The sequence below is a fragment of the Nothobranchius furzeri genome, chromosome 16 (genome assembly GCF_043380555.1).
Source record: "Nothobranchius furzeri strain GRZ-AD chromosome 16, NfurGRZ-RIMD1, whole genome shotgun sequence".
In the NCBI taxonomy this organism is placed as follows: domain Eukaryota; kingdom Metazoa; phylum Chordata; class Actinopteri; order Cyprinodontiformes; family Nothobranchiidae; genus Nothobranchius; species Nothobranchius furzeri.
In genome coordinates this window covers 54,520,156-54,533,818 of record NC_091756.1, presented here as the reverse complement: position 1 = coordinate 54,533,818, position 13,663 = coordinate 54,520,156, and the positions used below count along the sequence as shown (strand labels likewise).

Genomic DNA, 13,663 nt, shown 5'->3' with positions numbered 1-13,663 from the left:
ATCTGGCATTCTGGCACTGTCCCGGTGGGCCGCTTTGCCAAGTGGGCCACTTGCCCATCTTGGGCCTTCCCAAACCAAGCCCCCGTCTCACATGCAGTTATAGAGACAAGTCCACGAGCAGCACACACAGCACCCCATCCCTCCCCCTACATTTGGTGGGATAGACGAGTCGCGAGCAGCAACCTTCCCTGCCGAGGGCCGACGGTTCATATGCCAGGGCCAAATTTTGGTCCCAGTCCACCCCTGCTGAGCAGTCACAGATTAAACAACATAGTCTATAAATGCTGCCTCACAGCTTTTTGTAATGAATTTATATAAATAATTTGTTGGATCGTATGTGTAGTCTCCTCCTTGAACCGTCACCTTATCGTGGTGGAGGAGTTTGAGTACCCTAGTGATCCTAGGAGCTATGTTGTCTGGGGCATTTTGTGCCCGTGGTAGGGTCTCCCATGACAAATTGGTCTTAGGTGAAGGGTGAGACAAAGAACGGTTCAGAGGATCTTTCATGGATAAACTTTCAAGGAGTCGGAGTACCCGGCCCGGGGGGTTACCAGGGTCCCACCCCGGAGCCAGGCCTGGGGTTGGGGCCCGTGAGCGAGCGCCTGGTGGCCAGGCTTTCACCCATGGGGCCCGGCCGGGCCCAGCCTGAACCGGATACATGGGCTCATCCAACTGTGGGCCCACCACCCGCAGGAGGAACATGAAGGGTCCGGTGCAGTGTGGATCGGGTGGCAGACCGAGGCGGGAGCCTTGGTGGTCCGATCCCTGGACAAGGAAACTGGTTTTTGGGACATGAAACGTCACCTCGCTGGCGGGGAAGGAGCAGGAGCTTGTGGCAGAGGTTGAGCGGTACCGGCTAGATATAGTCGGACTCAACTCGACATAAAGCACTGGCTCTGCAACCCAAGTCCTTGAGAGGGGTTGGACACTCTCCTTTGCTGGAATTGCTCCGGGTGAGAGGCGGAGGGCTGGGGTTGGCTTTTTGTTAGCCCCAAGACTCTCTGCCTGTGTGTTGGGGTTTACCCCGGGGGACGAGAGGGTAGCTTCCCTGCGCCTTCGGGTCGGGGAACGGGTCCTGATTGTTGTTTGTGCTTATGGATCAAATATCAGTTCAGAGTACCCACTCTTTTTGGAGTCCCTGGGACGAGTGCTAGATAGTGCTCCATCAGGGGACTCCATTGTTCTGCTGGGGGACTTCAATGCTCACGTGGGCAATGACAGCTTGACCTGGAGGGGTGTGATTGGGAGGAACGGCCCGCCTGATCTTAACTCGAGTGGTGTTTTGTTATTGGACTTCTGTGCAAGACACAGTTCTGCCATAACGAACACCATGTTCAAATATAAGGATGGCCATCGGTACACTTGGTACCAGGGCAGCCTAGGTCGCAGGTCAGTGATAGACTTTGTAGTCGTATCATCTGACCTGCGGCCATATGTTTTAGACACCCGAGTGAAGAGGAGCGGAGCTGTCAACTGATCACCACCTGGTGGTGAGTTGGATCAGATGGCAGGGGAAGATGCCGCGTAGACCTGGCAGACCCAAACGCATAGTGAGGGTCTGCTGGGAACGCCTGGCAGAAGAACCTGTCAAGACGATCTTCAACTCCCACCTCTGGCAGAGCTTTGACCACGTCCCGATAGCAGTGGGGGACATTGACTCCGAGTGGCCCTTGTTCCACTCTGCGATTGTTGAGGCGGCTGTTGCTAGCTGTGGTCGCAAGGTGGCCAGTGCCAGTCATGGTGGCAACCCCCGTACCCGCTGGTGGACACCAGAGGTTCGGGGAGCCGTCAGGCTGAAGAAGGAGGCCTACAGGGCGTGGCTGGTCTGTGGGTCTCCGGAGGCAGCAGACAGATACTGGATAGCCAAGCAGGGTGGAGCAGTGACAGTTGCCAAGGCAAAATCTCAGGTGTGGGAGGAGTTTGGTGAAGCCATGGAGAAAGACTTTCGATCGGCTCCAAAGAGGTTCTGGCAAACTGTCCGGCGCCTCAGAAGAGGGAGGCAGCAACTCGCTCACACTGTTTACAGTGGGGATGGGGATCTACTGACGTCAACTGGGGCTAAAGTACCTCAAGTGGAGGAGTTTAAGTATCTTGGGGTCTTGTTCACAAGTGAGGGTAGGAGGGATCGGGAGATTGACAGGTGGATTGGTTCAGCATCTGCAGTGATGCAGACGCTGAGCCGATCTGTCGTGGTGAAGTGGGAGCTGAGCCAGAAAGCCAGGCTCTCGATTTACCGGTCGATCTACGTCCCAATCTTCACCTATGGTCATGAGCTTTGGGTAATGACCGAAAGAACGAGATCACGGATACAAGCGGCCGAAATGAGTTTCCTCCGTAGGGTGGCCGAGCTCAGCCTTAGAGATAGGGTGAGGAGCTCGGACATTCGGGAGGGACTCGGAGTAGAACCGCTGCTCCTCCGGATCGAAAGGAGTCAGTTGAGGTGGTTTGGGCATCTGGTCAGGATGCCTCCTGGACGCCTCCCTGGGGAGGTGTTTCGGGCATGTCCTGCCGGCAGGAGGCCCCCGGGTCGACCGAGGACACGTTGGAGAGGTTACATCTCCAATCTGGTCCGGGAACGCCTTGGGGTCCTGCCGGAGGAACTGGTGGAGAAGGCCGGGGAGACAACGGTCTGGAGCTCCCTAGTTGGGATGCTGCCCCCGCGACCCGGACCCGGATAAGCGGAGGAAGATGACGACGACAACGTATGTGTAGTGCTTAAGCCTGTTTCACACGGCAGGATAATCGGACCAAATTTCTCCGACAGCCTTGCCGATGTGTCAGATTACCGTAATGGCTCTCCACCTACTCAGAAGCATGTTGGGACCGCTCCAATCATAAATCTGTGCTTACTAACACGTTGGATTGTCTTGGACTGATTTTTGGGAACAAACAAATTGGCCTGTTGAATCTGATAGTTAGCCAGTCAGAAAGTGAGGAACATGCTGCATGCTCGTCCACCATGCTTGTGTACTACAAAGTCACGTTTCATCTTCCCGTCTGATCAGGGAACAGTCATGTTTGATATCAGTGTGTATGTTTTGCCATGTTGTCACACACCAGATACTGTAGCACAAATACTGCTCCATCCGTGAGGCGGGCCTTGCTTTACTCATCTACAGACAAATGGTTTCTCTGGATGAGATGGTAGGAATTATTCTCAACATTCAGAAACACAGCAAAGAAATATTCATAGGGTTCACAATCTTATTAAAGTATTGTAAAGATTTTGTTTGTTATGACAAGTGACTGTTGACCCTGCTTGTTATTCACGAGCAGATCACCAGTTTCACACTAGTTTGCATTAACCGTTAACCAAACACACAGACAAGCATGGGGAATGGATAAAATCAAATTTTAACCACACGGTGGATCAAGGAGCATCACCATCCGAGCACAGCTGTCAACATGCCAACAGTTCTCATGAGTGAGAGTGATGTAAATCAGCCTGCTGTGCAGGTTTCCCATGGTATGGAAACCAGCCACTGTGGTCTGGTGTTTCACATTGTTACAGTCTGCAGCATCAGGCAACACATTTGCACCAAAACACTTGCTATCAATTCTGCAGAAGTCTGTATTTTTATTTATCTAATGCAGAATTTACCTCTAACCCAGGAAATGTTGCTCCAAAAGTTACAATTACCTGCAGATGTAGCAGGGATTTCAGTGAGCGAGCCTGGTTAAATCAGAAAGGGTTAAAGGAGTTGCCTCCAGAAGGTGTCAGGGAAAGGTTGTGAACAGATTTGGTTTGAGTCAGCAGTCACACCCAGATGTTTCTGCACGTTGTCCCTCAGCTGGACCAACCCGCTGAACTTTTGACGATCTTTGGTTTGCATCTCAAGCCACACCTGACCAGACTGATGTCTCTGTGGTGACCTGTGACCAGCGTGAGAGTGGATTAAATATAACAGATTAGATTTCTATGACGCTTTTCAAGGCATCCAAAGCTCTTTACAGAGAATATATTATTTATTAAGCGTCTTGCCCAAGGACACAACAGCAGAGTTCCCAGGAGTGAGCCGGCAGTCCACCAATAGCGTCACAACCCAACTCTACCTCCTGAGTTCCTGTTGCCTCGCGGTTAGACCGTGTGCTCGATGTTAGAATATAGGACCTTCTGGTGGGCCCGCCTGCATTTAACCTGACCAACCAGACTGGACCTTCTTACCCAGTGTTGGGCAAGTTACTTCAAAACTGTAATGCATTATTTATTACTTGTTACCCTCATTTTAAAGTAATTAATTACATTACAATATTACTGATTTTAAAGTGTAAGGCATTACACTACTTTTGCTTTACTTTAAGTTACTTTCACCAAAACAACTTCAACATGAATCTGGTAATGTGACGCTCAGTGAGCTCATGACATATATGTGGAAGGTGATGTGGTGTCTGAGCTAGGGTTGATGTTAAAAACAGTCAGATATAATAACAGTGCTTTAAAATGATTGTTTATTAAATAAAAGCAACAACAATTTGTACTCTCAGCATGCTGCCATCTTATATTAACTGAGCAGGGAGTGAGGTGGTGGGGGCTCCAAGCCTATATTTGCCTTGGTCCCCAAATGCCTTGATACGGCCCTGGATGTGGGACTGACTTCTGGGGTGATCTGATTCTATCACATGTATAAATATTAAATTCTTATATACTATTGCTTTTCACTGGTAAAAATGTGTGTTGGGGATAAATCTACCTACTTTTTTCTTTTCAAGCACTTTGTTTTGTTTTCTTGATTTTATTAGAAGAACTTCCTGCCCTTAACCTTCCTGCATGCTGCATGTTTTCTCTGTCTTCCAGAAAAACTGTTTCCTAGATTTCCTACTTTCTAACTAATCAGCCAAAGGGATCTACTGAACGCAAAAAAATAAATAAAAAGCTTGCGCTGCGCTCCAGCAGCAATGAGTTGAAATCCCTGGGGCACAGATTATGAACTCAGCTGAAAAGTACATGAAGTACCAGAGAATATGGGCTGATATAAACGATCGCAAGTGAATGACTTTGTTTTGGTGGAGCGATTTTGTGAATATAACAGCGGCCGCGCGCAGGACGCAGCTGGAGTATTTGAGCCATTACCGCTGCGTCCTCTCTGCTCATAGCATGCCCGCAAAGCCGAGTCCATAAATGACGTCATATATGTGGATACTGGATCTTTTTTCAGGCTGAAATTTTACGAAACCCACATCTTGATTCTGGGTTTTAAAATGCATCGTAATTACCGCGTTACTGACAATTGTACCGAGTAAATATTACCATTTTCTGTCCCTGTAATGCTTTACATTACCACATTACAGCAAAAAGCAACGCATTACAGTAATTAATTACTTTTGTACCGTGTTACTCCCAACACTGTTCTCACCTGGTTGGTATTGATGCGTTGTGTTTGGTTTGAAGTTGTACTTAACAACTTAAATGTTTGAACTGAGTCAGACCAGAAAAATCAAACCACAGCCTCCCTTACAGATTGTTTCTATAGTGTGGTTTATTTTGAACTTTGATTTCATTTTATATATTTTATTTTAATGTACCTGAAACGACCTCCAGCAGTTATTCAAACCTGCACCTGACTGGCTCTCCCCATGTGGAGAGATGACTCGAAAACCAACCAACAACCACACCGAAAGGTTGTGAACTGGTTTAGTACCAGTTGTTCCACCCAGATGTGGTTTGCCATGTTTTTACCGGTGGGTAAAACGCCTTTTTATTTATTTTTTCTTCTTCCTGTCCTTGTACCAGGACACATTTAGATAGTAAATGAAGGATTATTTAAACAGCACAATATAAGCACAATTTAAGATAGAAAAAAATAACCCAAAAGGTTCTGTTATTTAATTGTTTGCAGGGATGACGGGCCTCTTGGCTAAAGACACCATTGTGCAGATCAAAAAGCTATGAAGCATTTCAGGATTTGGAAGAAAAACAGCAGCCCACAGAGACACAGCACTTCAAAACTATCAAAAAGGGTTGAAGTTCCAAACAACTGAACACAAACAACCTTGGCAGGGGTAGAGTGAGGTCAGCAAAACACAGAACCCATCTCATTGGCTTGTGGTGGCTAAGGCTGAGCCCAGTCTTGTTTTTAAGAGTGCCAGGTTCACAAATCTGTTCTGCGGGCGTAGGAAGATGGCCTGGGATATGTTTAATAGCACAGGTGAGTTAATTAAAAAAGCTGTTATTGTTTTATTTCTCTAGATTTGTGCGTAAACTGAATAAAAAGGATTTATAGCTAGCAAAGATGCCGATGTAGATGTAGATCCGGTAAAACCTTCATCCTTTTGACAACACCAAGGAGAAGAGAGCTTTAAAAATTAAATGTAAAAATAGAGCCTGCGATGGAGCTTTTATTTGTCTGTCTGCTTTCAAATAAAACCTTTTACAAGCTTCCTGGAATTTTCACTATATTAAAAAATTAGATTTCCTTTGTTTTCTTGAGCAGCAGTGAAACCAACAATTTAATGTCAGACAGCTGATTCAATAATAGTTTTACTCCTAAAGCAGGCAAAGCAGAAGCTTCAATAACAACAGTCTCATTTCCGTTAAGAAAGAAATGATTTTTTATAGTTTGAAGCAGAACGAGCAGCTGCACCCAGCTGCATCCAGCGATGATCTCACTTTCAGCTTGATTGTAAATGTGTCATGTTTTATGATGTTATTATTTTGTATAATAATGTTAAAGTTATAGCATCTGGGAAAAACCCGGCAGACTGTTTTGTAATATTTGAATTTCTCAAAACAAACAAATAGGTACTGACAGGTACCAGAAGCAAATAACAAATCAAATCCAGACAACGACACGAGAGAGCAGTGTTTTTACGGTGACTTTCAGAAATGTTTTATCTCATTTACAGGTAATCGTTTTTGCTGCTTACTGCCCGATTTAAGAGGCAAAGCGGTTTGCAGAAAAACAGAGCTAAACTTGTAAAATGTAAACGTCCGAAAGTTTTTTGAAATGAACGAAAGCCGAGCCTCGCCTTATTAAATATGTAGAATTTTTAAGCTATTTATACTTTCGTCATCTTATAGCATGATTTTCATTGTTTTGAAAATTCACAAGCTACTACAAAATAATTACAAAGCTACATTTTTGATGCTGCTAATTGCTTTAATTATTAGATGAGTTAAAGAACGAGGACATTGTAGTTTAACCTTAAAAGTCCGCGTCCCATGGCTGTAATGGGTTTTGTTCCATGGGCGGGACTACATTTAAATGAAGGGCATTTTAACAAACTTAGATGCATTATTTCAGTTATCACACTTACTTTTACAATGCTTCATTTGAGATTGATATTTGGTGTTTGACATTTAGCTTGCAGGTGAGCGTAGAGCAGCAGGATGAACGCTCACCAAGAGTTACTGAAGTCGTCAAAGACAGAGCGAAGAGTCTGAGTCAGAGTGAGAGAGGAAGATGATCTGGTGGCATGCGATCTGCCGCATTATCTGAACAGCAAAGCGATAAAACGCAGAGGAAGAAAGGCATTTTAATCTGAGATCCAGGCTGCACTTCTTTACACACTGTACACACTTCCCTTAATGCACCACACGGCAGCTGTGTGTTTAATGGTGATACTTCCCTAATGTTTAGTTTCTTGAATCATTAAAGGCATTTGACTTCTGTCAACACTTTGTGTTACATTTGAACACCCCTGACTGATGCAAACTACATAAACGTACAACATACGAGTCGGTTTTTTCTACTTCCTCTCAGCCTCCAGAGCCATTCACGCTTAAATTTTCTAGCATTTTGTTGAATTTCTCAGTCAGTTGTTTTTTAACTTTACAAAGCAAAAATAATCACATTATGCAACACCCCTAAAAAGGTTTGCACAGGCTAAATCTACTCCGTCAAGCTTGAAAAGAGTGAACTGACTTTCCATGTTTCAGCCTCTCGTTTCCCTGTTCTTCTGCTTTGATATGAAAAGCAGCTTGTTTCTAAAGCAGTTTTATTAACCCCAGCCTCTGACTCCACACCATCTACCAAAGGTTTTCCTCTTACCTGTCAAGAGCAAAACTCCGTAACTGTCCCAATCACGCTATTTAAAAAGGTATTTCAGAAAAAAACAGACGCAATTTAACTCTGCAAGCAGCCTGAGTGCTAACAAAGCAGCATACTGAAAGATGGAATGAAAAAAAGCTATTGTAGAAACTGTCTATAAAGGCTGTTAGCACGCGACACTGACTGATCTGTAGAGCTTAAAGCTACCCACGATTTCCCCTGTGCCAACGACCTGATGCCAGTGTCACGCAACCCAGAGCTAAATGACTGAAATATCACAGCTGCTGACTGAAACTGAGGAGCAAAGCAACAGATCTTTGACTTTCAGCTCGTTTCTACAAGTCGGTGTTTCCTGATATCTTCACAAAATTCAAATTCAATTGAAAGATACTTCATTAATCCCAGAGGGAAATTAGAGTTTCAGTACACACAATTCAGAGATCAGACATACATGGGCAAGACACGTGACAAGAGTTGATGACTGTGGACATTCGCAACCCTGAGTCGCGCTACCTTAATAGAGATCAGAGGGTTACATGAGGATTGGTTCAGGGAGAGAAAAAAGGCACTTCAGAGTTACCCTCCACAGGGAGGGCAGCTTTGCTATGCAAAAATACACCTCAGACAGAGATGCAGCAGACTTCAGACATCATCACACAACATAAGTGTCCACTAGATGGGGCGGTGGGTTTGGGACTCTCCACACGTCAGTTCCTGCAGCCACGATAAGCAGCACACGTCACGTCAGTCTGAACCGGGGGGGGGGGGGGGGGGGGTCGTTGAGGTTTGGAATGTGCAGTGACTCCTGGAACGATTCTCCGACCTTCACAGCCCGAAGTCCTGCCCAGGCTGGGATAGGAGACAGAGTTGCCATAGCGACAGCATTCCACATATCTTCTGAGGGGGGAGTATTCGTTGGAGGCTTACAGGCTCAAGGGCACCAGATTCAGATTAGAAATTGTTTTGGGGCCAGACAGAGATAATTTCCTCTCTGTCTTAGAGTTCCTTGGTCCTCAGCCTCTCAAAATCCCAATAATGGCGTACATTAATCTATCCCAATCCATGCTGATTCGCCCACTTTCTCCTTGATGGCATCCATCTTTTGTGCCAAAGCATGAATATCGGCCAAAGTCCCAAGCTTACGATTCATCTAGACAATTATGTGAGTCTGTGAATTCACAGCGCAGTGCAAACCATCTCTGAGCTCCGGGAGCAAGCCAATATTCCTCGACAGCTCGTTAATTTTCCGGTAAGCCAGGTAGCCTCCTAGGCCAATGAGCAGGAAACCTGACACCAACACCATGAATATCCACACGTCTTCAGAATCCCCTACAGACAGCTGAGATAAACAGATCAAGTTCCACTGTTTCCAGGAGTCCATGATGTGTCCAACTGGGTTTGTCCCAGAGGGGCATCCGGGAGCCCCTTCTCCCAGGTGCTGAACTGCTCAGAATCAACCTAGGCTTCATGTAAATTGGAAATTTACAGCTTTTTGAGCAATTAGAAGTCCTCACGCAAGCTTGTCTGGTCGTGGTATTTTGCAGGAACTCAAAATGAGTCAGAGTCTTCATTATGGGCTTATCAGCACACTGTCTGAGCCGCTTTTCAGCAATGAAGGTGAGGATTATACTTCCAGTCAAAAGTCCTAACATTTAACATATTTCTTTCTCTTTATGACATCTTATTCTAGATTCTTGATGACATCAGAACTTAGAATTAACACATATGAAATACCATGTCATCTGGTAGATCACTCCTGGTCCAAAAGCCCCTACACAGCCTGGACGTGCATTTGGGGACATTGTCCTGATGAAAAACAGAGAATAGTCCAACTAAATGCAAACCAGCTGACAACACCTTTCTGAGTCAGAGGAATCCACAGTGAATCACCACAGTCAATCATTCATCCATTCACACACTGATGGTGATGAGCTACAATAGCTACAGCTGCCCTGGGACACACTGGCTGCTGTACACAGGTGTCACGGTTCTACTGTACTAGTACTACCCAATATAAATATTCAAATAAAATAACTATAAACAATAAAATCTGTATATTTATCTAATTTATAGAATTTAGTTGTCAAAACAATCTAGTACACTTTAGAATGTTATTTTACTGTAAAATATCACACTTATTATCCAATATAACACACTTTTTATAAAAACTTTTGAATATATTTGAAAGTTAATGAGCAATGGATAACATCTGTGATCAAATATAAAATATTATAATATTTTAGAATATGTCTGATAATCTGCCTCATAGTCACCTTCCTCCTCCTCTTCATCATCACTGGTGGCAAAGTTGGCTGGTGCAATAACTTTCCCTCTCTGTTTTTCACCTAAATCTTAGTTTAAAACTACTACTACTTTACCATGGTTTTGAAGATTGTATTAAAAACACATAAAAACAACAAATATTTTAATCATAAAAATATAAATATTTTCTTTTACTTGTTCAGTGTGTTTGTTCTAATATGGCAACTCCAATTGTCATGCTATGATTTCATATTGAGTTCAACATTTACAACACATATATCCTTATTTAGCACAACTAGTCAACTGTGTCGTATGAGAATTTCCTAAAGATCCAACTGTAAACACAAGGAGAGACTGAGCAGTTTTCTGGTTTCGCAGACATACTAATGTTTGGCGCCTCACTGACCCACACTGATTGGCTGGACAACGCCATGGCTCAATCTGTGGCTAGCTTGATCTCCGATGATTGGTTGTATGAAATCTTGTAATTCTAGTGCATGAAAAGGCGCACCTACATAATCAGTGATGTGAGTGGAAGTGTCTAAATATGGAAGCTGGCTCTATAAGGGGTTAAAGAGGGATGGCCATATTTTGTTTGGTGATTAATTATTCTCTCTCTTTCTCTCAACAGAGTGGTATTACCAAAATCTCTCAAATGACAGTTACAGCGATTATGATGGCCATGACTCTGACTTGTATGGTGGGCCTGATAAACATCAAGAAAACATGATCAAAACATTCCAGACGTGTGCTTTCTGCGTGATCTTTCTACTAGGCGTTGTAGGAAACTGCCTCGTGATCGCCACCTTTGCCCGCTACTGTTGCCTCCGGCTTCGCTCCATGACTGATGTCTTTCTGTTCCACCTTGCGCTGGCAGACCTCATCCTGCTCCTCACCATCCCTTTGCAGGCCATTGACACCCATCTGGGTTGGATCTTTCCTGCCCTCATTTGCAAAATCATGCGTGCATGCTACGCTATCAACACGTACAGCGGGCTGCTGCTGCTTGCCTGCATAAGCGTCGACCGCTACATGGTGGTTACACGAGCCCATAAGATGCTGCGACTGCGCAGCCTGATACTGACAGCAGGAAATGTTGCTGCTGTAGGTGTCTGGATTGCTGCTGTTCTCCTCAGCCTGCCTGAAATCATCTACTCTGGAGTCAACATGAATGCTGGTTCACTATACTGTGGCCTTCAAGCAGCAGGGCTCGTCAGGATGGCCCCCAGTGGTACCATCATTGCTGTCTTCTGTGTGTCCTTTGTCATCATGGTGACATGCTATACTTCCATTGGTGTAGTTTTATGGGGCGGCCACGTGCATCGCAAAGGTAAACAGTGGCATCGTCAGCGTACGCTGAAGCTAATGGTGTTTCTGGTCTTAGCTTTTCTGATGTTCCAGCTGCCCTACACCTTGATATTGTCTCTCAAACTAGCGGGAAAGTCCAAAACTACGGTGCTAGAGTATGCCACCTGTACTCTGGCTTACTCCCGCTGCTGCCTCAACCCCATTCTGTATGGTCTGGTCGGCATGCGCTTCCGTAAGGATGTGCTGCAACTCATGCATGATTTGGGCTGCCCATGTGGATTCCAGTTAAGGCTGCAGATGGTGAGCTCTACATCTATCTCTGCCACATCTCCTGCTCTCACAGTGCCCTCAGTTTGTTCTCCAACATCACCCGATCGCAGCATCTCCAGCGGCAACGCGGAATCTTCCCTCAAATTTCACTTTCCAGCAGCGAGATCAGAAGTTCCAGTTTTAACTTGAGCGCACCAGTCGTCATGAAGAACCCAGCCATTATGAAACAAATAAGCCTAAATGTTGGAGCCGGCGCCTGTAGGGGTGTCAGTACTTTGTGGCGTCAAACAGATGCAGCAGATTTTAAATGCTGTTGCACGTGTCCTCCAGTAGACCAAAAAAAAAAACAGATCCTATCACCTCCCCAGGTCTGCACACCAGCCCTGCCTATCTCAGCGAGCTGATTCAAACTCAACCGTTCATTTAAAGGAATTGTACAGATCTCTTCAGTTACCTGAAACTGGGTTGGTTTCTGTTCCAAGAATCTTAACTGAAACAAGATCAGCATTTAATTTTCATTTTGTTTAAATAATTTAGTACTATATATTTTATGTATAGCATGCATATCGAGAAGAAGCATTTTTGTTTCTTATAAAGGTTTAAAACATGTTTTCAAATGTAAAGGTTTGTTCAGGTTTAATACATTTTTCAGCTTTTGTATTTTCCACTTTCTGTTCAAATGAATTTGTATGTTTTGTCATTTATAACGCTGTTAATGTTTGATATGAATCTCAAATTGTACTTCACTTTGGTAATATGTAAATAAACCTGCTTTTTAAAACCAGATGTGTGATGATGGCAGTGGTGGCTGTTTAGTTTCCACAGGTGTCACCACAAACACACAATCATTCAGCAATTACTTTGTAGTAGTTTGTTGAATCACTATGGGGTGCCATTTGTAAAGTCAAACAGTCATAATCTAACAGCAATATTTTTGGTTATTTGGCATATCATAAGAGAAAAAATTGGGAGTTCACTTTTTCGAAGTCATATTTTCACCATGTTATTCATACATTTATAAATGTTAAAGTTTCCAAATAAATAGCAAGCTAAATACTTAATTTATAGTTAAATATTTATTTTGCAAACTAAATATTTAGGTCTGATCTAAATATTTAGTTTGTAAAATAAATATTGAATTCACTAAACAAATATTTAACTTACTAATTAAATATTTATTTTGTAAATTCAATATTTATTTTCCGAAATAAATATTTAGATCCCAGCTAAATATTTATTTTAGAGCTAAACATTTAGTTTGCAAAATCAGTATTTGGGAAATAAATATTTAAGTCTGACCCAAAAATATAGTGTGGAGCTAAATAACATCGTGGAAAATAAATATTAAGCCTTTCTTGTATCATCAGGCTGTGTAACTCATCATAATCTTGGTCATGTTCGTCAGAACAATGTATCCTGAGATTTTGGTTTAAGTAAAATCATTTGTTTCACCCATTTTATTCTATGTGTGGTACGACTGAAACCTTTCTGTGTACAAAATAAACAATCCACCCTAATAATAAATAAACATTCTCATGCAGAAGAATTGGCTGGAGAGATTCTAGCACCAACTCACTTCCTCTGTGAGTGGAGTGTTCCAGTTTATGCGTCATCAATGTCGTCACACAACCCTCATCTCAGACACACAGGCATGCACGCGCGCAAGCACGCACACTCACGCATGCACAAAGGTGTGTGTGCTTGTGTGTTGTGTGTGTGTGTGTGTGTGTGTGTGTGTGTGTGTGTGTGTGCAGACGAACAAACATTTGTCTTAAATAATCTCTAAAGACCTGCAGTTTGTAATAGTTGACTCAGTTCTGCCTCTGTGACTCAAA

The 13,663-nt window shown here is 43.8% G+C and overlaps 1 protein-coding gene across 1 annotated transcript; it reads left to right on the top strand.

The window, feature by feature from the left end:
* Positions 1–5,839: 5,839 nt before the first annotated feature.
* ccr10 (chemokine (C-C motif) receptor 10) lies at positions 5,840–12,454 on the top strand. The gene is made up of 7 exons (XM_070545318.1): positions 5,840–5,869; positions 6,005–6,146; positions 6,740–6,749; positions 7,302–7,387; positions 9,362–9,423; positions 9,533–9,605; positions 10,882–12,454. Exons 1-7 carry the CDS (start codon positions 5,840–5,842, stop codon positions 12,015–12,017), a joined length of 1,539 nt encoding a protein of 512 aa, XP_070401419.1. The 3' UTR covers positions 12,018–12,454.
* Positions 12,455–13,663: the final 1,209 nt, after the last annotated feature.